At 34.4% G+C, this 26472-nt stretch overlaps 1 protein-coding gene across 3 annotated transcripts in view; it reads left to right on the forward strand.

Annotated features, from left to right (window-relative positions):
* The first annotated feature begins 3130 nt into the window (after positions 1-3130).
* Positions 3131-26472, forward strand: part of LOC149801193 (putative inhibitor of apoptosis) — a 39068-nt gene continuing 15726 nt past the window's right edge. Inside the window, exons 1-5 of one of the 3 annotated variants that reach the window (XM_089955230.1) lie at positions 3131-3248; positions 18234-18367; positions 18996-19172; positions 20578-20792; positions 25136-25256. In XM_089955230.1, the coding sequence (XP_089811356.1) occupies positions 18253-18367; positions 18996-19172; positions 20578-20792; positions 25136-25256 (628 nt within the window). In that variant the 5' untranslated portion in view covers positions 3131-3248; positions 18234-18252. Of the gene's footprint in view, positions 3249-8022; positions 8175-18233; positions 18368-18995; positions 19173-20577; positions 20793-25135; positions 25257-26472 lie in introns of those variants that run through there. The other 2 variants (XM_089955232.1, XM_089955231.1) reach the window with 2 other exon arrangements.

Here is a 26472-nt window from a genome sequence, read left to right on the forward strand (position 1 = left end):
ATCTTTAGTATGTAATGCCAGGAAAGGACGCCAGGAAATGTATCTTTAGCATGTAATGCCAGGAAAAGACGCCAGGAAATGTATCTTGAGTACGTAATGCCAGGAAAGGATGCAAATGTATCTTTAGTATGTAATGCCAGGAAAGGACGCCAGGAAATGTATCTTTAGCATGTAATGCCAGGAAAGGACGCAAATGTATCTTTAGTATGTAATGCCAGGAAAGGACGCCAGGAAATGTATCTTTAGCATGTAATGCCAGGAAAGGATGCAAATGTATCTTTAGTATGTAATGCCAGGAAAGGACGCCAGGAAATGTATCTTTAGCATGTAATGCCAGGAAAGGACGCAAATGTATCTTTAGTATGTAATGCCAGGAAAGGACGCCAGGAAATGTATCTTTAGCATGTAATGCCAGGAAAAGACGCCAGGAAATGTATCTTGAGTACGTAATGCCAGGAAAGGATGCAAATGTATCTTTAGTATGTAATGCCAGGAAAAGACGCCAGGAAATGTATCTTGAGTACGTAATGCCAGAAAAGGATGCAAATGTATCTTTAGTATGTAATGCCAGGAAAGGACGCCAGGAAATGTATCTTTAGCATGTAATGCCAGGAAAGGACGCAAATGTATCTTTAGTATGTAATGCCAGGAAAGGACGCCAGGAAATGTATCTTTAGCATGTAATGCCAGGAAAGGACGCCAGGAAATGTATCTTGAGTACGTAATGCCAGGAAAGGATGCAAATGTATCTTTAGTATGTAATGCCAGGAAAAGACGCCAGGAAATGTATCTTGAGTACGTAATGCCAGGAAAGGATGCAAATGTATCTTTAGTATGTAATGCCAGGAAAGGACGCCAGGAAATGTATCTTTAGCATGTAATGCCAGGAAAAGACGCCAGGAACTGTATCTTTAGTATGTAATGCCAGGAAAGGACGCCAGGAAATGTATCTTTAGTATGTAATGCCAGGAAAGGACGCCAGGAAATGTATCTCTAGTATGTAATGCCAGGAAAGGACGCAAGTGTATCTTTAGTATGTAATGCCAGGAAATGATGCCAGGAAATGTATCTTGAGTATGTAATGTCAGGAAAGGACGCAAATGCATCTTTAGTATGTAATGCCAGGAAAGGACGCCAGGAAATGTATCTTTAGTATGTAATGCCAGGAAAGGACGCAAATGTAGGAACAAAAATAATAATATCATATATGTTGCAGTTCAGCTGAAAATCCGTGCCATAGACTGTTCAAATTAATGAATATTGGTTAGGCATCCTGTAAATTTTACGCGCGCGCGCGCGTGTGTTTATGTGTGTGAATTTGTGTTTTACTGTTTGTCGAACCCGGTCGGATTTTTATTTACTTCGGAAAAGAAGGAATGACGTATAGAATGGTGCATTTATCGACCAGCGTGTGGTATTATATTTTCTGATATTGCTTCTTGATCAATATGTGCGTCCATGAGTAACCACAAATAACTGATACAAGATAACCGAATTGAAGCAACACTGTTATATCGAGTTTCTTATTAGTTTCGTTCATGTTATGTTTGTACACATATTGATGCATAGGTATGACACGATTGTGTTCTGGTAATGTAAATATCCATACTCTAACTGAAGGAAAAAAATGCAAAAAAGCAAAAACAGATTCAAATATTATTTTTCCATATACCTATTATAAATAAATGCAGTGCTCTAAACTGTTCTATCTGTTAATCAAGTAATTCAATAGCTGGTATGCAACTGTAGAGGGACAACATAAACAATTTTATTTTATGTTCGTTGTGTAATGTGCTGTGTGTATCAACGCAGTGGTATATTTCTACATCTTTATCACTTACTGTACTCCAGACAATTGATCTGCTACTTCAGTGTTCATCGGAACTGTCTTGTAGTTTAAACTGAGATACCTGCCATTTTTACATACTGATAATTTATTTCTTTGATGACAAGAGAACCCCTGCAGTTTATTGAAGTGTATTGATCGTCCCGTATCATTTGCTCTGTGTGTGTGTGTGTGTGTGAGAGAGAGAGAGAGAGAGAGAGGCAGACAGACAGAAACAGTATGCGTTTTATGACGATTGTTTTACGAAAAGTTTTCATTTATTATTTAATTCTAACTGGAAGTTATAACACATAACATCGTGCGTTTATCAAGCCATGTGATGTATATTTTTTTTACATTTCTTATATTTTCCTCAATCACTGCATGAGCCGCATGATCACAGAATAATGCCCGATACAAGATAACGACACAAACACACATCATTAATCGAGCGATGTTTCTGATTAGCTTCTCTGATAACAATTTCCATGGATAGACTTTAAAATTCTAATCCGTTGTGTGTAACTGTTTATATTTACATATGAATAACTTTACATCTACTTGGCGTTAATCCTCAACGAATATAGATTTTCATTCTCATGTGTTCAGTTATTATAGGTGTGAATAATTATAGAGGGGAAATAAATGTTATGTTCCATGTTAAGTGACCAGTAACAAATACCGTATCCTCCATGCAATATTTAGATATAATGGCAATGGTATAAAATAATGGTTTATTTGTTAATGATGTAATTTAATCGTCGCAGTGTAATTATGTAGACGCACCTAAAACTGTACAGAGATATTTTGTTATTTGGAAACAGTTATGTGGATCAACGCATGGGTTTATTTCTAAACTGTAATCCCTCAGTTTGGCCTGCACCGAAATATTTGCTGCTCCCAAGTTCATCTATGCTAGGTTCCTTATACTCTAAATGGTAAAGAGTTTAAAGCTTTTAAAAATTTTATTAGAGAAAATTTACCGATAATTGTCTTGATTTTTATGTCAACGATATCCGTTATATGCACGTACATATTATTATTTGTATCATGCATAATCATTTATTTCACCCACATATTCCTCCTCATTAACCACCTTTTCTCTCGCTCGGCCTCGCGCATTACATTGTGTTTTATGTATTGAATGTCAGTATATAAGTTGGATAACCGCTCGTCCAGCTCTGCTTGCAAATGTATGATTGGAGTCAATTATCTTTAAATAGAATAATGACAATTTCTTTTACATGTTATTTATAGAACTCCCTTCTTCCAAAAACTGAAACCAGGACTTTCCATGGCGTAGACTATTTTAAAAAAACGAATAAATAACTCTAGGAATCACAGTTTTGCTTCTAAATATCAAGAAAAAACATACACGTAAAATTAATCAAGAGGAAACCAGGATACGTCGATCCAGTGCAGGGTAAGTACTTTGCAATTATTTAAGTTAATTCAACCCTCGACGACTTTTAATGTCTCTTATTTGCTCCTGTTAGTTATTCTTTCCTTCTAAAACTTTTATTTAAAAATTACCTTAAGTGGAGGACATACTTGACATTATTATACTTTGTCCAAGATGTATATTTGATCTCTTATTCTATTGTTAAATACTAGATGATTTGCCAATCACGTGTTGTGGTTCTATAAAGATTTGTCATGAATTATTTCAAAATCAACGATTATCTCAATAGTCATCTCACGCAATAGATTATCATTTCAAGGATTCATCAATAACCTGCACAGACAAAACTTGAGGAGGGGCCATGGGTGGCAAGAGTGGTCTAAAGCGCTCGCCTTTACACTGCCATCTCACATCTGTCCGCGTGGGTTCGAAACTCGGGCTCGGCCAGTGTGGGTATGTGAGAAAGCTTGCATTAACTTCCCGTGGGTCAGAGGTTCTAACCTGGGGTTTCCCTTGTTCTTCCCACACAAGTTATACTGGCCGCCATGTATAGCCTATCTTGCGCTGAGAATTGATGTTTAACCCAAAACAACAAAATATGTCTGTATGTGAGAAAGTTTGTCAGTAGCTTCCCGTGAGTCGGTAGTTGTTACCGGTTTTTTTTAAATACAGGTTTCTACCTCCACGCGTTACACGGCCGTTATGTATAGCAGCCTATCTTGCGCACAGGGGCTCGTATCGTTGTTTACAATTGACCTGTCATACATTTACTATATAATAACTACAAGGAATGACACTTGTCTCCTTGCTCGCGCGACCTATTTAAGAATAAACGCTGATATTTCAAGCTACGCTTTGCGTAGCTTAATAAATTTGGTACCGATATTTTGCTCAGGCATTCGACTGTGTAGCCCTATCAAAAGTTTGACTTAATATCATGCCAAATCATTTTCCCATGGTACCGCTCGACATGGCCCAGATCACGCCGCTTAATATGCAAGAACAAAGCCCTGAATAGAATACTGTGCTCTCGTTGGTTAAAAGAAAACGACGTCCTGTATTTATTTATAACTTGTGGATGGATAAGAAAAGGTATAAAAAAACCCAGAACGGTAGAATGAGTTATATTCTGATCATTATTTTGGATATACGTACATAAAAAAACTTGAAGACAAAATTATAATAGCCATAACTATTTTGATTTTGGACAGGTATATGCTATTTAATATTGTATTCCACGAATTTGCTTCACTGAATAATATGTTAACATTTGTGTTTTTGAACAATTCTCTAATTTTCGTATGTACTAACAGTTTTGAGATAGCTCTAAGTTATACATTGTGTTTTTGTTTAAGCAAAATGTTGAGAATGAAAATTAAAATATTTCCTGACATTGTGATTACGATATATACAAATTCTGGCCAGCTTCTACTCTCAGTCGGAAACCTATGAATCGTTTTAAGAACATTTTTAAAAAAGTATTCTGAGCAAATGTTCGCAATTTTCTGATTAAAAGAAGATTGTTTTCGTACTGTACGTTTATGTGGTCACTTGAAGTAATAGTCTTGCATCTAATACACTTATATATTTTGTACGCAGTATAATGAATCCAGCTGTAGAATAGAAATGAAAAACAACAAACAGAATTAATAGTAGGGGTATAAATTGCAGTTCAACTAATAATCTTTTTTTATGGATTTTATCATGGACGTCTAAAGTGCGATAATTTAGAACTTGAATACAATCTGTCCCTTGCTCTCTTTGTTTTGTAATTATGATTTCTTAGTCATTGTTACATACTGGCAGAATTTTGTTTGATGCAGACCATTTGGTCAAACTGCCCCAAATTTTTTTCAATTTTTTTCCTTTGTAGGTGGGTGGGGGAGGGGGTGATTCGGAATTCGGGAGCGGGGTGCCAGAAATACGACGAACATCTGCTTTTCGTATTTCTGTTTAAGGCAGTCGCAAAATTGCTTTATAATGCTGTTGGTTTCGATGTTCAAATTTTAGCACGTTTACTATGTAGACTTGGTTGAAATAGCTAAACTCTGTAAATGTATAGTAAATTTTCGGTTTTAAATATTATTCACGTTAAATACAAAGTCAAGAAAGTGGCGGCATCAAAGATAATTCCCTTGTATTTATGTAAGTGCATAATTCTGACTTTATTATTATAGTTTGATTGATCTAGTGTGTTAAAACTCTGCACATTATCTCCTTCTTTCAAAGCTATAGGGGCCCCGAGTGGCCGAGTGGTCTAAAGCGTTCGCCGTTACGGATCACTGCCATCTCACCTCTGTCTGCGCCGGTTCGAGACTCAGATTCAGCCAATGTAGATATGTGAGAAAGCATGCCAGTAGCTTCTCGTGGGTCGGTGGTTCTTTCCGGGGCTTTTCCCGGGTTCTTCCTCCACCATTAATACTGGCCGCCATATATGGCCTATCGTGTGCTGAAAAATGGCGTTAAACCCCACAACAACCAAATCAAAGCTATAGAGCTCATAAAGAGCATGCTTTTATCATCTCATCATATGTAATATACTATAGAGGTCATCTGCACTTACGCTTTCTTTCCTTCTCTCTGTCCTACCTTATAACCGTTTACCGTACACATAATACCACATCAATGAAGATCCGTTGTGAGTGGCAAAGAAAGATATTTGTTGAAGGTACTCGAGTAGCATCACACTAATCCCCATACTTGTGCTAATGGAAATTGTTATCCAAATGTTTCTCAACTTTATTCACCACTAAATTTAACGTACCTGCAGTTATTTCATATTCTGTTGTATTTTTTGATGGTAAGAAAATCCCTTAATTCAGAGATAGCTATAAAGTACCCTGTGTCGTTTAGTACATTTGGTATTATCCTTAATCCATGTATGATCATACACAAAATGACTAATACAGAATAAGGTAAATAAATAAGCACAGATTGACTGACGTTCAGATTTAGGATTATTAGAATGTAACCTTTACGTGGATCAACCGAGAAATTTATTTTTTAATTCTAATTACATACTTTGCAATTGACCAAGAACTTCAAATTCATTTCAACTTCGTATTCTAAATTGGAGTGCTTGAAGATATTTATGATTGTAGTAAAGAAACCATGATTGATTCTTGATGATCCTGAAAATTATGTAATCGATTTCCAATTATACATATTGTTGTGTATATTTGATTTAATTTATATCTGACTTAATTGTTTGTAAGTTTTAAAATCTTTTAATTTTTTTAATTTTGTTATATGTCAAAATAATGTAGTTCTGTTTACTAGGAACTCTATATTTTTCCAGAAAATAGTTTGACCTTGACTGTTCATTTTTGTAAACACATAAGGCTGATCTGGTTCCCGACCTTAATTCAAAATTAGTAACAGTCACGTGAACAAGTTTTTTCTTTTACATTTATTTTTATTGTGGGAATAATAAGGCTGAGATCTAGGCTGTGTTAGTTACATGACCCTCGACTTGTAAATAGTTTTTAGTGCAGTAAACAACTTTTTCTCCGAGTAAAATGATTGGTTTTTATCAAGGTCATACTGGGGCTTCGTGTTTTTTTTAAATATGTAAACATGATCACGTGATCCTCTATTTCGCAATTAAGCATTTCCGAAATTCCGCGTTACTTAGTTTTAATAGCGATGCTTAGAGAGAGATATATCTCTCAGTCGGGCTTTTAAACACTGGGACGTAAAGGTGTTTCTTTTGTTGTGTCATTTTGGGAATTACATTTTAAAGTTTCTTCGAATTATTTGGATTCTAAAAGATTAATTCGTTTCTCTGGAAATATTTTAAGTGCTCATGTAGAATTCTTGAACATAAACATTTCATTAATTCAAACACCGGATTGTGTCTTGTGTTTCTACAAGGAACTGTAGACTTCAACACAGTACAGGATACAGTATACGTCATCGCCTTCCATCTTGGATTCTTCGTCGGGACTCGAACTTGAAATCATTAGAACATTTTATTATTAGGACTTCAAAAATTTTATTCGTGGGTTATTCTTTAATTATTTTTGGATTTGATTCTTATAATCTTAAGTTCTTATTTTTTCATTTTTACAGTATTTTCCAGGGAAATATATATCTTGTTAAATATTTCAGAGCTTGTTGTTTTCACTCTTTCTTGTGTTATTGTTTCTTCGAGCCTAAACACGTAACAATATGTCAATATAATTATTTGTCACGAGCGTATTTGTATATTTCACTCATAGTATTCATTCTCTCTCTCTCTCTCTCTCTCTCTCTCTCTCTCATATTACGTTAACTGTTTCATGTGTTGCTAGAGGTTGCTCCTGAGATGGAGAAGTTGTTGCCCTACGTCATTTACTTTATTAACATATGGGAATAAAAATATGTTTAAAGAATAACAAAAACATTTGTGTAGTGTTAATAATAGAACTCAGATGTGTGCAGAAATAATATTGGTTTTTCCACGGTATCATCCATATTTAGAAAATAAGGGAATTTTGCATATTCTAAATAAAACGACGATTTAACAAAATTCCCATACATTTTTTCGAAATATCGAGAAAGATAGACATAAATAAAATTCGAATCCCGGGAAAACTATTTTCTGAACAGGGTTGGTACATTTTATTTATATAACTCTGGATGAGTGGTAATTTAGTTAATTTGCGGTTGTTTTTGCTATTGTTCTTGTTGATTGTAATTGTAGTTGCAAAGGTGAGTTTGTTAATGAGTCTTACGGTCAGTCAGTCTTAACCATCATTGAATGACAAGAAAATCTCTTAAGCCAATGGAAACCATTTACGTGTGTGTGTGTGTGTGTGTGTGTGTGTGTGTGTGTTATTATGAATGTTTGTCTTACCGATGCGGTTTTCAGTTACATCGCGAATGAAGACAAAAGATGGTGTATTTATGTCAGCGTATATTCTACATTTGATATCTTCTTCAAACAATGTGCATTATCATACACAGGTAACATATACATGTTAACGTATTTAAAGCTGCTCTGATTGATCGAGATTAAGAGTTTAGAGTCTGAGATTATTTAAATTTATTTTAATCGTGAAACCTTTACGTGACTTAACGCTGGAGTTTTTTGCTAAATGTTAATCACCTTATCTTGTCTCTGATTTTCACCTGGTACTTCAAGGTTCATCTCAGCTATCTTACGATCTATATTGTAGTTATTAAAGAGACTTATGTTCTTTTGAAATAAAGCAGGCGATTTTCACGATTATTTCGAAAATTATGTTTATTTGTAACACACATATTCATATCGAGACTGATCGTCGCTCCCCTCCCCCTTCTCTGACTCACGTAATATGTTAAAGTGATTATTTTATGTAGCGAGAGGACTGTTCCAAAGTTGGTGATTGTCCAACCCCAATTAATATAGAAAGAAGATATGTTTGAACTATACCAATGACATTTGTTCTGCCTGATAATTAGATAACTCTTATGTTCTAAATATTAATATCGGGGATTTTCAGGGTTTGTGCTATTTTTAGAGAATAATGGAATGTTGCATGTCTAAATAAAGATAGGACTTTAATGATTGATGGCTTTCTTCTATTTATAGATACATTAAGACGTCAAAATAATGTAAACAATTACAGGATAATTATTTTCTGCTCAAGATGAGTAATTCGTACTTTTTTCAACTTTCGATTAACTTTAATGTACAGTTATTGGATTTTGCCGAGTTCAATGCATAGTTTTAATGAATTTTGAAAATGAAAATGGGACAGACTGACAGGAAGCTGAAGCAAATACCTACAGTAGACTGGTAAACGGAACAGTGTATTATGCGAAACAAAGGCCTGTAATTAATTTATCATGTTCATACTGTAACCTAAAACCTCGCCAAACGAGCACAATGCGTTGTTTTGCGTAGCTGAAATCGTGGCGAGGAAACCACTACGTTATATTTTGCTGAATGTTCAGCCAGTCCGATTTTATAATATTTTTTATGAAAGTAAAATATAGTTGATTTATTGTTGCTGATGTTCTTGTGCTTGTTCTTGTTAATTGTTCCATAAAAATAGAGGATATTTTCTTTTCCTATGTTAATACCAGGTATATTGTTTATTTTAACGCCCTGGTGAAATCACGGGTTACAATATGTCGATTTTTGTACCACAAGATAAAATATATCCGTTATTAATGTTTGAAAAGAAAACATTGTTTTTGTTATATTACAAAACTTGCTTGTGAATCGCAGTTTCGAAGACTTAACTCATTCTTTCACTCACAACTTGACCCCGTTTTCATATATTCATCTCAGTTACAATCGCATTTATTGGTTGACAGTAAAGATATCAGCGAGTTGAGAGAACAGTTGATTTTGGATGAACTAATCTGTTGCAATAAATAACATTTCTGAGATTTTATAAATCACTTACTCTATCAGACTACAAAAGCAAGTCCGATTGTATTATGCAACACACCGCAGTTTTCACATTATTGTGAACCTAGGAAAAGGGACATAACTTCGCAAAGAAGCCAGCGTGGAAGAATCAAATAGCTTCGTCAAATAATTACCTTGCCTGAGAGGTAATACAGTTTTCATTATATCTCAAAGTCGTAAAATGCTTGCTGCTATGGCTGTAAATATTCTGTTGGCACGTACAATCGAGCGTCGCATGGCGTGATGGAAAATCGTGTATGCAATTTAAACTTGAATCGATACAATGTCAGCTATGACTTTCAACAAAGGCTGCTAGTATACTGGAAAGGGATATAACATGCTGATTTGGTCTCCCTAATCCGAATTATTATTTCTTTCATGAACTGTCAGATACTTTACTGGCATTGTTATAGAGTATTGTTGGTCTCATTGTCGCTTTCTGGTAATTGTCTAACATTTCTGTACACCTTCAGGAACATTTTGCTAAATTGTGTGGCAATTAATAAAAATTCTGATTATTATTTCTATTTTTTTTAAAAAATAATTGTATCTGGGTGGGTAGAGTGGGTGGCTAGTACTAATATTAGTACCCTTACTCGTACCTCGTGGACAGGGTACTAACATGAGCATATACTTGTTAATGGAGCAAGCCGGGTGTGATTCACACCCGGCGCTCTTTTAGCCTAATAATAACACTTTAATCATATTCCTTGCATGTAATCCCATAAATTGAGTAGTCCTCTTATTTAATACCGGAAGTATCGAAAATCATTGTAGAAATAGTTGTAAAATCTCGTTTACCTTTTTTAGCCGATATTTTCGTTTAGATCGTCTGCCATATTATTTCAAATAATGATTACTTCCGTTCTCAGCCTCGTTTGTTTGTGTGCCATATATGGACATTGACACCATATTTGGAAATGTAAGCAAATCGTAGTAAAAATTTGGCGCCGTTTGGGTCAGAAATTCTGCGCATTAAAAGTAAATACGGTTTATCGGCAACTTTGAAATTCCACCAAGAAGCGATTATTCGCACTTGATTTACAATAATATAGCGTAGAATATCCAAAATAGGGTCTGGCAAGCCTTGCGTAGAAAAGGGGTCACGGCGAGAGTCTCGCGTTATCTGGCATGGCGGACAGGATAAGGTTAGAGTAACCATGCCAATTTATTTTATCATGTAAGGGCTTAATAAATTCAAAATAAGCCAAACTTCTTTCACAACATGATTATACAGTGGAACCCCGCTATAACGCGATGATCGGGGTCCATAAAATCGGATCGCGCTAAAAGCGGGGTCGCGTTAATGCGGGGTTTTACAATATTTAACTTTTTTTCCGAGAACATATACGTGTATACATGTACAATGATCAAAAGTCGGCTTATCATCAGATGAATATTAACTGGAATGCATTAATTAAGATATATTCAAAATAGTCGATGGCTAATATATTTATAGGTTATTACTGTGCATTAAAAACATTTACTAATTTTTATTTGTTTGAACGATAATACAGATTGACCGATAATACCAGACTATCGCTATATCATGAAAAGTGTATCAACACCGTATGCTACCGTGCCGTCGTGGCATGCAGTTCATCCATAATGGATGTAAGTTCATTGAAAATCGTACAGATTTAAAATATTCAATAATTTTGTAATAGTCTGAATTCGTCGTGTAAAATATAGGATGAACAAAATATGGAAACCATTTACTTGCCGTCTGATCTCGTACGGTCATTGCATGCAGCTATTCCCGGGTCTACATACGGTGTCTGTATTGGATATTATTTACTTTCAACTGTTTGTTGTTTGATCACACCGCCAAGCACAGCATACATGTTGGCGGCTTTCGTCCTTTGATGTTTATTAAATTGTGCGACTCTTGTATCAACCACAGCTTTGTCTGCTGCTTGGCTGTGATTGCAGTTAAATAAGAAGCCCATGTCGGCTATTGTTTGAGCAACGACTGTATACAGAATTCATGGAAGACAATCACAAAGACGATTTACTGGCTTTACTCATGGATCCGTAATAAGTAACACTTCCGATAATGTTTACTTCGGCTTAACAATTCAAAAATCTAATGAAACCAGTTTTCTCTTCTAGAGTAGAATGCGGAGCTTCACCACAACCTGTTCAAATTGATAAATTTCAGAAGCCAAGCGTTGTACACACTATTTCTCGTACGTTATATATATCGTATTATTTTAGAATTCATACACGATCACTTCTCCAAAATCACTTAAAGAACCTGGATAAATTGTTAAGTTCCGATCGTTTATTATTAAAAGTCATACGCGAATTCTTCCACCAAATTATAATAAACGTTTTACACACTATTTCTCGTACGTTAAACAAATATTTTCACGGTCCGATAAAAATACACGTAAATGAATTTCAAATTTCAGGAACCATGCCACGATCATATTATTTTAAAAGTCACAACTAATCTCATGCCCAAAATGAAGTTAATTTCTTGTTTCGTTTTTTTTACTTTTCTCCAAATTTTTTTTCTCCATGTGTGAATGAATATACGAAATTTCGGGAGCCATGCTACGACCGCGTTATATCCGAATTCGCGTTATGGCGGGGCGCGTTATAGCGGGGTTCCACTGTACCTATGTAGTTGATTTCTACACTGTTTGTTTTTCTGACTTTAGTGTTGATTTTTTTGCTCCATTACATGGTATGGGATCAGTTCGTAGCCTCAGCCACAGCAAATCAAGTTGAGGCTACGACATCGTAGCTAAGTGGGTGGCTAGAAATATGTATAACTCTGTCAAATGTATGCTCCCGTTCATGTACATTGTATTCATTTGTGGACTTTCTTCGGATACTTGTCGCTATTTTATGAAGTTCTACCCATTACCTAAAGGAAAAAACGTTCTAGAATGATCTTGATGTTTACAAAACAATAACCTGGATTATGTATAATTCACTTAAGAAATTCCAAAACTTTGACCCAAATAAACATATTTACTTCTTTTATTAATAATAATACTGATTTTAAACCCATATACAGAGAATAATTTAGCTATGTATTAGTTGTTTACAATGAATAAAATAAAAAAGTCAATTTGGGTCAAGCAGAAATGAACTCAATTTTGGACAAGGCCAAGTCCAACATACAATGTTACATTACAACAGCCTGTAATGAAATGAAAAAAAATTAAAGAAAACAATAACTAATAAACAATTAAATTAAATGTACATAACAGTTATACCTCTGGAATATACGCGTTATGAAGTTTTTGAAATTTTTCAAATTCAAAGGAACTACTTTTCTTGCAGTCTGATTAATTTATGTAGCCAGTTAAAATAATAATCTTGCATCTAATAAAAAGTACCATTAGTATATAGAATAATGGAATCCGATCTACTCTTACGAATCAATGTTCTTAAACAAAGTAATTAGAAATAGCGAATTAAAAAAATAGAATACAAAGTGAAAATTTAAAAAAACTGTCTGTATTGCGAATTAAATCCCAAATAGTTCAATATGTTCTATCACCAATCCTAATGAATTAAGCTCTAATAAATTCCAGTTGTGTTCGAATTAAGATATAGCGTTGAAGGCGTTGATATGCCTGTGGTATGTATTAATGTACCAGTGCCATGAAGTGTGATGATGTGATAACAGTCTTCCAATTAATCATACACTTATAATCCAAGATACCCTTGTCTGACTTCACTATAATTCCAAATTTCTATCCAATAATATTATTTAAGGGCACTTTGTATTTCCAGTGAATAAATAATTCCGCCCAAATGAAATACTAAACACAACTATAAGACCGATTTCTGCTTCAGATATTATTGCAGGAATGAATACCTTTTCGAGTAAACAAGACTATATAAAATAACTAAGACAAAAGAAGGCCAGGATGTAGGACAAAATTTCTTTTCTAGAACAATCAAAGTTAAAATTAGACAAGGTCCATTAATAAAATTATAATAAAAACATGGTAAACACAATGTCCATGTTTCAGACTAAGATAATGATATTAATATTTAACCCACAATCTTATAAAATATTAGCTATATATCATTTGCTTACCAAAAAAGCATCATCAGTGTCTCTAGTAACTTGATTTTAGACAAGGTTAATTACATAATAAAAATATAACTTATAATCACGGGGAAAAAAACTAAGAAATACAAATTAAATATACATAACACTACAAAGAATTTGAAACGCAGCAAACGAAATTAATGGTAGTTGTACACGTTGCATTTCAGCAAACTATGGGATGGTAGGGGATCTATGGACATTTGACATTGTAGGAGACACAGTCTGGAGTCTGTGAGAATGTAACATTACGACTAAAATTGGGACGATATGCAGTCTGTAGAATTTAAAATTACGGCAAAACATTGAAACGGAATTTGGGTTTATCGGAATGCCACATTATGAAGTCACTATGGGCCATATGGGAATTGAACACGGGGTAGCATATATACTTACTCTCCAATACAACATACCACATACACATGAGCAAGGGACACTCGTATACTTATACTAATATCCAGTATAAAATAACATATACCAAAGGAATGAAAGGGTTTAACTCTAAGATTTAGACGTACTATCCAATACAACATTACACATACAAGAAGGGAGGGGTCATTTCATCTGTATTTGTTGTTTATAGAAATTGTTGGAGCACGAATACGGGACACCCTGAACATATTGACTTGGAACACAGTCGACAATGCGAAGATCTAATCAAACGCAAAGTTCTTCCTCCTACGGAATGGTACCATCCAGTGTCACTCATCAATGCAACCGAATATGCTTGTTCCCAGCTGTACGTATTCTCAAATAAGTAATGAACGCCAGCAGTAGTGGAATAAGCCAGTCATAGCCCCAGAATCTTTTTTAAAGCTGGATCGGTGTATATGGGGGAAGGAAACTCTGTGTGTGTTTTTTTGGTGTGCAAGTGATTGTATGTCTTGGATTCCGTTTATATGCGGACTGTCTTTCATTTACGAGACTGGAGATGTTTTGGATTTGAGGCTTGGAAACCAGACGTAGCCGACAATTCAGAGAGAAGTCGACTGTTACAAGCGCATGTACTTATCAGTGTTAAACAGGATACACCAGATTATTTAAGATTTCGTACTGACTTTTCTTGACCGGGGTCAAGAGGGTGGTCCAGTGGTTTATACATAGTCCTCTTCTCATTCGTCTGTTTAAAAAATGGAAACAAAACCACATTCACTCACTCTTTTCAAGACATTTTTCAACATGACCTCTTATCATCCAGCTAGACCGATTTGAACAGTATGACATCAAGCGCGAAAAAGATGTAGAAGTGCGTTTATATTTGTTGGAAGCAAATCTCAGAGAAGTGTTGCGATGGTTTACCTTGACGGCATATTAATTAGTACATGGACTAATCAACTCCTCATCAAACGATATATATTTTTTCTGTTTGAGAAAACGTTTAAGGTGGCACTGACATAACTTGAAGATCCAAGGACTGATATGCACGACCAATAAACAAATCATGTTGGTGTGGTGGCTTGCGAAAGTGGATTTCTTGGAAGCAGACTACATGATTATTCGTTCGCTCCGACGATTGGATCCCAATACAGCAGTCATGAAAAAAGGCTAAGAAGAAGACAAGGAAGCAAAATTCTAGAATGCACAGAAAACAAGAAAAAAGAAGTCATGGAAGTGACAGAGCATGACTGTAATCAGAGAGAGAGGGGGAGAGGGAGAGAGAGAGGCATTGCTTACTCACGGAAACCTAGACCTTCAATCACAACGGTATCAGCAGTCTCTTCTCCGTTGTTGATGACGTCATTGAAGAATCATTGAAGAAAAGTGACTACTATTGTATTGAAGATGTCCATACCAGATGGACATCTGCTTCCTAAGCTAATCTTCATCCTTCTTTAACTTCTTCATTCTCTGCCGCCGCTGCAAGAAAAATAGCGCAACCGAGGAAAAAAGTGCAATACAGAAAAAGTGTGTTGCAAAGTCTAATCAAGAATCGGTTTATTCCAAGAAAACTATATTTCTTCTCGTCCAGTGTCCAAAGCAAAGTTTGGACTACATCCAGGCAAGAAGTGAACAGGAGATCATATATAAAAGAAGATATGGCATGAGCAGCGGACCCTCCCCTTACTTTCCATCGTATCCTAATTTCAGTGAGATGGCTTACTTATATGAAGAGTTGCAATTTATGATGTATCAGTCAGACGTGTCTGAAGAAGATAAATCACAATAGTAAGGAAAATTATTGCAACTTATTCAGATTTTTCACAACTAAGTTTCAGATGAAACAGCCACACCAAATTTAAATGCATTCATGAATTTGATTAAGACCGAAGAAAAAAACAGAAGATTCTGCTGCTATGACAAGGACAGTCACACCTTCGGTCACTACAATTGACATAATTGTAACTCTCTCTTCTTTGAAAGACGATTGCATTACTAAGGCAAGTGAAATAAAACATTTCTGATATAATGCAATGAGACCACCTTTGTTTCCACGATTTATCAACGATCATTATTATATGGCCTACACCAAAAGTAATGCATCGAGGAGAACTGATTCCCTCATCTAATGAACGACGATACCGAAAACAATCTTGACCTGTAGGAGCCAAGGACTGAGCGAACCGAATTTGCCGCAAAAGACCGTATAGTCCGCAATGATGGCGATGGACTCAAGTCATTGCATTTTACAATCGATGCCCACATTGCGAAAGTGTGAGATACCAGAGAAGAAAGTAATGACTACAAAGGAGAAAAAACTTTCGAGAAGATAGAAGGTGGTCATAATCATAATCGTCATCGTCATCATCCTACCTTGATGTTAACCTCAGGACATTGGGGTTCGCATAAAAAGAAATGCGCCTTCGACAAAAATATTTACCCAACTGTAAGACAGAATTTTTCCGTTGACGTGACACGTTCGATGACAGTATCAGTTCTTCAATAAAGTGGAAGATGTAAACCGAGAAACTTTAAAGGGAACATTTTACAAGTCTGAATTCAAAGAGTGACAATGGAAGATGACATGTACGATGTAGAAAGAATCCTTGACCAAAGAACACTCAAAGTACATTTCAAAGGTTATACACCTAGTAAGAGAAATAAATGAAAATGTAGGAATCATGACCCTCCGTATCTCCACTGCAGGAACCGTAGAAACAAAAGCAGTTGCAACAAGATTTTCTTGTGTCGTGTGAAGAAGTACAAGAACAATTGGGAAAAAACATCTTTGCTTTTATGACAAACGATTCCGTCGGTGGTCAAAGCCAGACGTAATGTGTATGAAAAGAAAATTCGTGAAGGATGTTATTTTAATGGCCGACATATCGTCAATATGATTTGGTTTGTTATACCATTAGTTTCGCGACCCAATCACCAAAAGTAACAAGCGTGAGATTATGAATCATGGATTATGGATTCCCATGCATCTTCTCATCTTACTGAATTTCTCTAAGAAAAATTTCTCCACGTTTGTTTGCTAGCATGAAAGGAAACACAACCAATAAACAGAATCTTAAACAAGAGTTACAAGGTGCCTTTGTATATAGCTCTTTGGACTGTCTATGAAACCAGACCACACGCCTTCAATTGCTCCAACATCTTTTAAGTACCAAGGAAAAGCTGACGAGGCGCAGACAATTAAAACACACGATTATGGCAAAAGAAGAGACTAAGAACATTCGTTAAACAGACCGTGATTCAACAATGCACTAAATTAAAATGTCGAAGACAATGCATAAAGATTCTTGAGAAAGCTCCGAGACGGAACTTGATCTGTTTGCCATGTCATTCACGATGGGGACCATGCAAGACTCCCAGTGTGTAAAATGCCATCATTTGTATGTATGATGGCAACTGGATATTAAGTCTAAGTATTTGAGCTACCCGATCCCTTTCTTTTTGTACAATGGTTATTTTTATAGGAAATCTAAGTATAAAAGTTAACTCCATCCATGTGGGGGTGGGTGTGATACGATGTATAGTACATACACGTATACCCCCAGCTATCCCCATCCCATTTGTATATGTGATGGTATATTGGATAGTAAATACAAGTCTTTGATTTACATCGTGTTTAGTTGCCTTAGTATCCTAATGTTAAATCACATAGACCCCGCACCATACCAAATGGTTACGTAACGTTAGATTCCCATAGACACCATAATTTCCAAATGTTAAATTTCACTGGACTGCATGGTCTTCTCCAAGGTGTTAAATTCCCAAAGATCCTAGAACCGATCACCAAAACTACTGATGACCTTGAGAGCACGGAGCGATATTATAATTTGTCTGATAAGTCTATTTTATCTTTAATGTTGCTGTCAAAAAAGAGATAATTTGCCAGTTACAAGAATTATGATTCTTATGGATATTTTATTGTCCTGAAATACAGAGGAAAACTTAATGGCACTTTATAAGAAGTACAAATCTTTATACAATAACTGATGAGCAAAGCAAGATTTAATGATAAAGATGCATAAAAATATATTTTTTGTTCTCTTTTTTAAAGTTAAATCTCGTATTTATATTTTTCTGCATCTCACTTTATTCTCAAAAAGAAACATAATACACATATTTAAAAAAGGAAATTATAACACTCTATGTATTTCAGATCTTGAGATTTATCAGAAATGCCTAAGAAAAACAAGTTCAAGAGGTCGTTCTTCGGGGATAAAAAATCAACGAAGGAAACAAGTGGCATCATCCCATCTCATAATTGGGATTCGTTCATATTAGGATTTGGGGGTAATTATTTTTGCACCTTAAAAAGTAACACTGAGAGTGAGAAATATTTTTGGGAATTTACTAAAATTTCAGAGATCTCTCAAACGTTTTTCTAATGATAACAAGTTTTTTTTTAAACATTTGAATAATATAATCATTTATCATTCTTTCTTTCAATTCTGCCTTCAGCTGTAGTCTCAATACTATAGCCTCAATAGTCTCAATACTATAGTCTCAATAGTCTCAATACTTTTAGGAGAATCTCAGATTTTTCTCATATTCTAATGTAAGAAATCTTCACTATCGCCTGTAGAGCACACATCATATATATTGACACATTGCTTTTCACTACAGTTTTGACTTTCATAAGCTTTAAAACAGGTTATCAACTACACTTGTTATGAGGTCTGGGCAATATACAATCTTTGCAGACAGTGGCATATTTGCAGCATTATAACAAAATAGTTGTTTGTTCGCTTTTTATTTTATTTTTGTTTGCTTGATTAAATTCAGATATCACGTACTATAAATAATAAATATTTTAACTTTACCGACGTTGTACAATATTTATGTATGTCAAAATCCATGTCTACATCTACCTCAAGTTTCACCAATTTTTGAAATAGATTTTATAATTAATTCTTTTTAGAAAATGTTGAAATAAGATATAGCGACATACATTCAAGTCGACATGGAATTCTTCCAGCGAAGCCATTATTTCCTCAGTTTGCACTTACTTCAGTTAGAAAGGAATCATTCCTAAACTGGCCGAAGATAATCCAAGCACAAGCCGAAAAGCTTGCTGAAGCTGGATTTATTTATTCAGGTAACTATTTTGTCTTGTGCAAATGATCCGCTAGTTATCTTCTTCTTAATACGATGTTTGTTTTATTTTTCATTGTTAAATGTCGAAGGTAAAACAATTTAAAACCAAACTTCAGAGAATGGTTTATCCTGGAAGATCGGATAAAACTTTATCACAGAAAAACAGAAGAAGAAAAAAAAGAAGAAGAAAGAAAACACCAGGCCATAATTCAATTGATAGAAAGTAACTATGGGATAATTTGTACTCTTGTTTCCTTAGGCAAAGTCATATCATTAATAGACTTGTACAGGCATACTATGAACTGTGTGACATGGCTTTTGACTTGTAGAAATCTTTGATCGGTTAGTCAGCACAAAAGTGTGAGCACTGGACTGAATAAGATATTTCCCCCAAATATTCGTTAATGGAAATGAGATAAGTTGGCCACATATTTCATTCGAAATTTTAAAAACAGATTACTTTCGTGTTCCGTAGAGGGATATCAAACGTTAACATTCATTATACAGCTCTCGATAAAGGCTACTTTTTCAGAAGTTGATCTGAAACCTTGAATGAAATGTGTATTCTAATAACCGATTGAGATTGACTGACAAGGGTGACGTCACCTTCTAGCGGTTGCACGAAGGCACTATTACAGTTACGTTATATTTATAAGCAGTGTATAATGTGAGTGCATGGATGGAATCAGAGTAACAGAGTCAACCCAACGACATAAAAAGTTGTGGTTTTTTATGAAATATTGTGTAGAGTCTAAACTCTTCAGTAGTACAGTCATTTGATCTGTGTTTCTATTGCGTATCATTTGATAGCGATTTTCTTTTGTTATCATAAACTAAAGTTACTATAATAATAACATATATTAATAAATTGTAATATCTTCTATGGAGGAAGTGTCCAACATGTATAGTAAAACTTACTTAACGAATGATCTGTGTAATCAGTCCTCCACTGCATATTGGTAGCGTATTTTGTTCAATGGTAATCCGGCCGCCATTGCAGTATGTTTTGATTCCCATGGAACCAGTGCAATATTAATCAAGCACCTACAAGTAGTTCATATGTACGAAACGGTAAAATATGTTTGTTCCTAGTGGTGGCCGGATTATGGAAGTTTCATTGTGCCGCGTGAAAGTTTCTTCATCAGTTTCTTAGAACACTTCAATTAAATTGTCCGATATGAGGAAATTCCACTTTGTGGGTTACCGTAAGAATATTCTCTCTGCGCATGAAAATTTATTTTATTTTCTCAGTTTTAGTTGGAAACCTGATTTTCAAAATATTTGGCTTAAGCATAAAACTAGTTTCTCTCCAGCAAAACACCTTAAATGGTAAAAAGTCTGTATATATTTAGGGGCATACTGAAACAAATGCTATCTCAGTAATAATTTTACATACTTCATATCAGAGGACTGCGTCAAACTCCAGTGTTACTGCTGTGGTGCTCGTCTTGACGCCATGAATCTTGGTGCTGATCCTTGGGTAGAGCATGCCAACCTGCAATCCATGTGTCCTCATCTTTTACTGAACAAGGGGTCCAAGTTCATCGAGGAAATTCATGCTGAAGAGAGGGAAGAGGCTTCTATAAGTGCTAGCAGTAATGAAAATGTGAGTGCAAAAAGGGTAGGAAATCAAACTATTTCAAGCTAGACCAGGATAAAAGAAGTTGTTTTGACAAAACTTCTATGTTGGGAATCTATTGAAAATATTTCGTCAAAAAATAAATTGAAAGTATAAAATTGTTCACTCTAAAATTAAAAGATCCACCTCAGCTTCAGAATGAGATAAATCAAATCATAATAAAGGAACGAATATATGACATTTCGTATGATGAATTATTCCTACTTAAAGGTCTGATGGTTGTGCAAAACACGTATTATCTTGCCAATTTTCTCTCTTGAAACGCATTTGAACAGACAAAATTAACAGAATAACTGACGACGTAAAAATTGCAGGTATGGTACAATCCTATTAGAATGCGACAACAACATTAGATTCATTTGAAAAAATACAAGTGGTATTTAAATGAATACTACCATATGCTACAAATGAGGTGAAGAAATGGTTGTAAGACGCACTTTCAAAAGTGTACATAATGTGCTAATTTTACAAAATCAAACTGATGTCGAATTGACAATATATTCATATCAGAGAGCAAGATAATTCTTGCAAGTACTATAACAAAAGGATCAATATACAATGACGAGTGTTTCTTTTATGTATTGTAATCTATGACAAAACTAATACAAGATAAACCGTACATATAAGAATTTACCACTGACATGTATAAACATTGGATGCATAGATGTACTAGTCATTAAACTAGACAATATGGCAGAAAATAAGATAGTGTCTTGTATATATGTTAAATCTGCTTGATGGAAACAATTATCATTACAGTGTTTTAAACGATTCTCAGATCAATAAATACAAAATAAAACGTGCATTGCATGAAATAATTCAATTATTAACCACCGAATTAAAATTGCACTAGAATAAATTAAATTACGTAACGAAGTCAAAAAAATGTTGCAAGCCCTGAAGACGGTTCGCTGATGAAATTCAAAGACGATTGTCATTAGCTACAGTTCAGTTCCTTCTAGCTTAATGAAAGTATAGAATTTAAAAAAAAAATTAAATTAATAAACGCATACTATGAACATCTAGTTTCGATTGTACTAAAATGTTCTACAAGCAAGTGCAGAAAATTTCAAAAGCTGTGTACGAAACTATTAGACCTAGTAATGCTGCTACACTAATGTTCTCAAAAGGAAAAGAAACATTTTAATTCCTGAAACATTTTAATTCCAGAAACATATACTAATTATCTTGTTATTACGCTTAGAAATACGGGCACCAAAATCGTTCATCAAGTTTTTAATCTTTACGCTGCTGCGCTGTACTTCATTATTTAAGACTTTCTGTTATTGTTCAAACTGGGATTGCAAATTGTCAAATTCATCCAGAGATCGTTTATATGTCGCACTCAAATGGATCTATGAGTTTATCCGTTGTTCGATAGGTTACAAGTATCACATGATATTCAGACTGCTCATTCTCTTACATTTTGCAAGGCTTCACTAGCATTCAGTTAAGTACTAAATGTCTGTTTACATATTTCATATGCATATCAAACTTTTTTCCTGATGCAGCTCTTGAGTTTTCTTCGTTCTTTCAGGTGCACACAGTAATTGTTAATTTATCCTGTACTTGTTCGCTTCATGTTTAAAAGTTTTTGTCAAATTACTATCATCCAACGTTTCACGTGTTTGAGTATCAGTATGTTTTTGTACGACATGCGAGGCGGAAACTTTTACAAGATCACTTAAAATTGGTTTACAGTTTATGTTTAAGCTTCTGATAATTGATTGCCAAAGCATTGTAATTTGTCCAGGCTATGATTTCTCTACTGATATCAAACCACGATTACCAATACCTTTTAATGATATCTCTTCCAGCATGCAAGCGCTATCTACTTAAGGTAGGAAACATGCTTCAGACATACCGTGAAGATTGTTAGTTTTCCCTCTTAATCTTTAATGCTGATTTGTTATCAATTACAGCGCCTCTTTGTCGCTTATTGCAATGGCCATTAACCTTGTAGAAGACAAAGTCAAAATGACCAACATATTTAACAAATAGAGGTTGGAGAAAACATGAATAATAACTATTAGAATAATTTTTGTAACTATTTAATCTGGCTGAGAAAAACATATACAGGTCGTGGTTTATACGCCCCTCAAATTCGATCGTTGGATACTGAATCATAACAATTTAGAGTTGCAGTTGGTTATGTACAATGTATCATATTTGTTCAGAGTGTAAAACTTAGAGTTGTATTTTCTTGTTGCTCAGGTCTCTGTTTAAATTTTGGTTTTTGTACTTTATTGCCTTCATGGGGTTGATTTTCAACTTTGAAATGTGATTATTCTTAGATCCACTATTATTAATTTTGTTTCTTTTGCCCTTTTTATAGTTGACGCTATTTAATTATTTGGGTAGTATCCCTTGTACTGTCAAATAGTCGTTTGTCATCTGGTTTAATGAAATTAGAATAATGAACTCTATGATATTTGCAACATGCATGCTACTTGGCGAACTTATTGATATCTTTAGTAACAATAAAAAGCCATATGGTCCCTATTGTTATTCCAATGCTACTACACCGATTCGTAGGTCAAGAGAATTCACGTCTTAGTTAAACAAATGATTTAAACCAAAGTAGCTTTTTGTCTTAACTACATTATTTGCTAGCCAACAAGTAGTGGCATAAATTAACATCCTATAAAAATTCAGGATTAATAAATCCGAACAATTTTCTTCCATTTCGTACCAAAGAAACAATGAATGAAATTAAGACGATATATATATATATATATATATATATATATATATATATATATATATATATATATATATATATATATATATATATATAGTGCTTTCGAGATTCGCTTGCTTCCAATTTGGACAATTTTGCAAGAGAATATTTCCTACTCCCTCAGAGTCAAGATCTTCAGTCTAGACTGACTAATTTTGCGACGTAAAACATGTATAAAACACGAAACTACATATGACACACAAGCCCTATTTTACTTATCCAATCAGAAGTTTAGATTTATTTAACCACCATAATTAACACACACCACTCCAGAGTTTTAAAAAAATTCATTCTCCCCCCTTCCTTAATAAACCGATCTCTGCAAAGTTTCGACCTATGACAAATATTTCAGCAAGTACATACATTGCTTCTGCAACATTTGAACCCTATGCGGTCTTAATAAATAACTAAAGCTTTACCCATTTTACCCATTATCCTGACACAATTATCAAATGGACCTTATCAATAATGAATCAAGCCTACACCAGACAGATTAGAGTGCCGTATATTACCCAGGTCATGGGTTTAATTCCGTGTCAAATTGCATATATTAATTTAATATTGCTATTCGTCACAATGTCACAAGCACATTACAGGTATGTGTAAAACTAATACTGTTACACAGAGAATAACTGACCTAAAGAAGGATTTGATACTCCCCAGTACATTCCCATGTGTGCGGCTTCAATGGATGAATACAAAGAATTTAAACGGACATAATAACTAACATAAACTAATTAGACCTCACTTTAAAACTGTTTGATAAAAAACTCCATTGTATTAAGGAAAAACTAAATATCAATTTCTTAAAAGAGTTGTTCAACTAAGATTCTAGCACCTGACTGTACAATGACGATAGGTGAACATTATTTCCTCAAGGTTTTATGCTAGAGAGAAAAAAAACAAAAACAAATTGTAAACCTACAGACAATCACCTTTAAAACATAATGTTGTTCAAAGACAGCCGATAAACTTCATGATGAAACAGAGATACAAGTAATGGAAACAAATGAACCATTTGACCAGCAAGTAAGAGAAGAATGCATAATTAAATAAAAACGAACTGTCAACACAGTACTATGACACAACAGCTATACCGTCATTTCAAATATTATTACCATGTACGAAGAACATATATATATATATATATATATATATATATATATATATATATATATATATATATATATATATATATATATATATAATGAAGTACATATTGAGGCAATACGACCACATTAATGAAATCCAGTGTAACATCCTATATGCGTCTCAATTTGCTGGTAAATGCTGATTTAAATAAATATAATTACATAGTGTTGATGGATAATTAAATATTTTAACGATTTCGTTAATGAAATAAATAAGCATAATCAAATGTTGAGATTTCCGACAGCAATCTTTACTTTCTCTTCAGATGAATGATCGTTTGATATATATTTTAAACTCTTTAATAACTTAGCAAAACCCATTCTTTATCAAGTTTTGAATTTGGGCTGGTTAACTAAAACAGACTGACCAATAGGAACGTGATATGATATTTTATTTGTAATACGTGCTAATAAATTTTTTGTCTGATTTCGAGGACATTGGAGAGGTCTCAGGACTTTACGAACCTGACACAGTGCATAGCTTTGGTGTCGCTGTTGTAGGACAATTTGGATACAGCGATAGTATCATCCGACAGGCAGTAAATCACATGAACCGTGAGTATTTTTTTTATTTTATGCAGCTTTCATTCACATTGTTTATATACATGTATTGATTGCACTTTATTCAAAAGAGGCCGTAATGAAATGATTAGTCTGTCAGTCAGTCGAGTATATTTTTAAGGAAACATTTCTGTGTTTGTCAGTTAAAAAAAGGACGCATATTGCACAAGAAATTAGGGATATTTTGGTACATTAGGTAATGCATACAGATTTGCTACCCATAATTTAATAATAATAATAATAATAATAATAATAATAATAATAATATTAATAATAATACAAGGGATAACATATTTACCAATAATAGTTAATCTCCATATGATCTTCATCAAAATTTATAATATTACATTGATGTAGACATTAATTAAAACTCGTAATCCTAATTACAACACTGATTAAAATGACATGACATGTAAAGTAGCATATGATGATATAAATTTAAATTGATAAAAAGAGGAGAAAAAATGTTAATAAACAATAAAATCGGAATATAAAAAGTACGGATATCATAAGCGGTCAGTGAAAAGGTGACCATGATACAAGATCTGAATTTTATAATAAGCAGGTGAATTTCTGATTTCAAATAGAAATAGTATTCCATTATTATGTACCTGATACATAGTGACTATCGAAATAGGAAGAGTGAGATCGTAGAATAGAAATATACTGTTTGGAAAGGAATGACGATCATGAGCAGGGGAGATAATATATACGAGAGACAATCTGGTACAGATCGATTGCCTGCCTTGTCATGTTTAAGTCATTTTTTGAGACTTGATAGATAATCAGGTACTATCAGGGCCGGCGCTACCATATAGGCAAACTAGGCAGCCGCCTTGGGCGCTGATTTCAGGGGGCGCGTTTTTAAAAAAAATTATTGTTTATAAATTTTGAAATTGATATTTTCCGCGGGGGGGGGGGGGGGGGAGGGGGCGCTAGAATCTAACCTTGCCTAGGGCGCCAGATAGTCTGGTCAGGTCTGGCGCCGGCCCTGGGTACAATGAAAATCTCTTGTTCATCATGCATCTCTTTGCAATGCAACATGTTCCCAGATGTGGGGGTGTAGTGGTTGTCTAGGGGTGGGGTTCTTCTTATAGACTTTAACGAATTATGAGAAGTTCCCCTGGTCCTTATTCAGAAGGTTAATTCTGGACACTATATTATTTATTGACTAAATATATTTATGGCTACGAGCCCCCAGTCAGCAATG

This window comes from Sinohyriopsis cumingii, chromosome 4, assembly GCF_028554795.1.
Source record: "Sinohyriopsis cumingii isolate HCF-2022 chromosome 4, ASM2855479v2, whole genome shotgun sequence".
NCBI lineage: Eukaryota > Metazoa > Mollusca > Bivalvia > Unionida > Unionidae > Sinohyriopsis > Sinohyriopsis cumingii.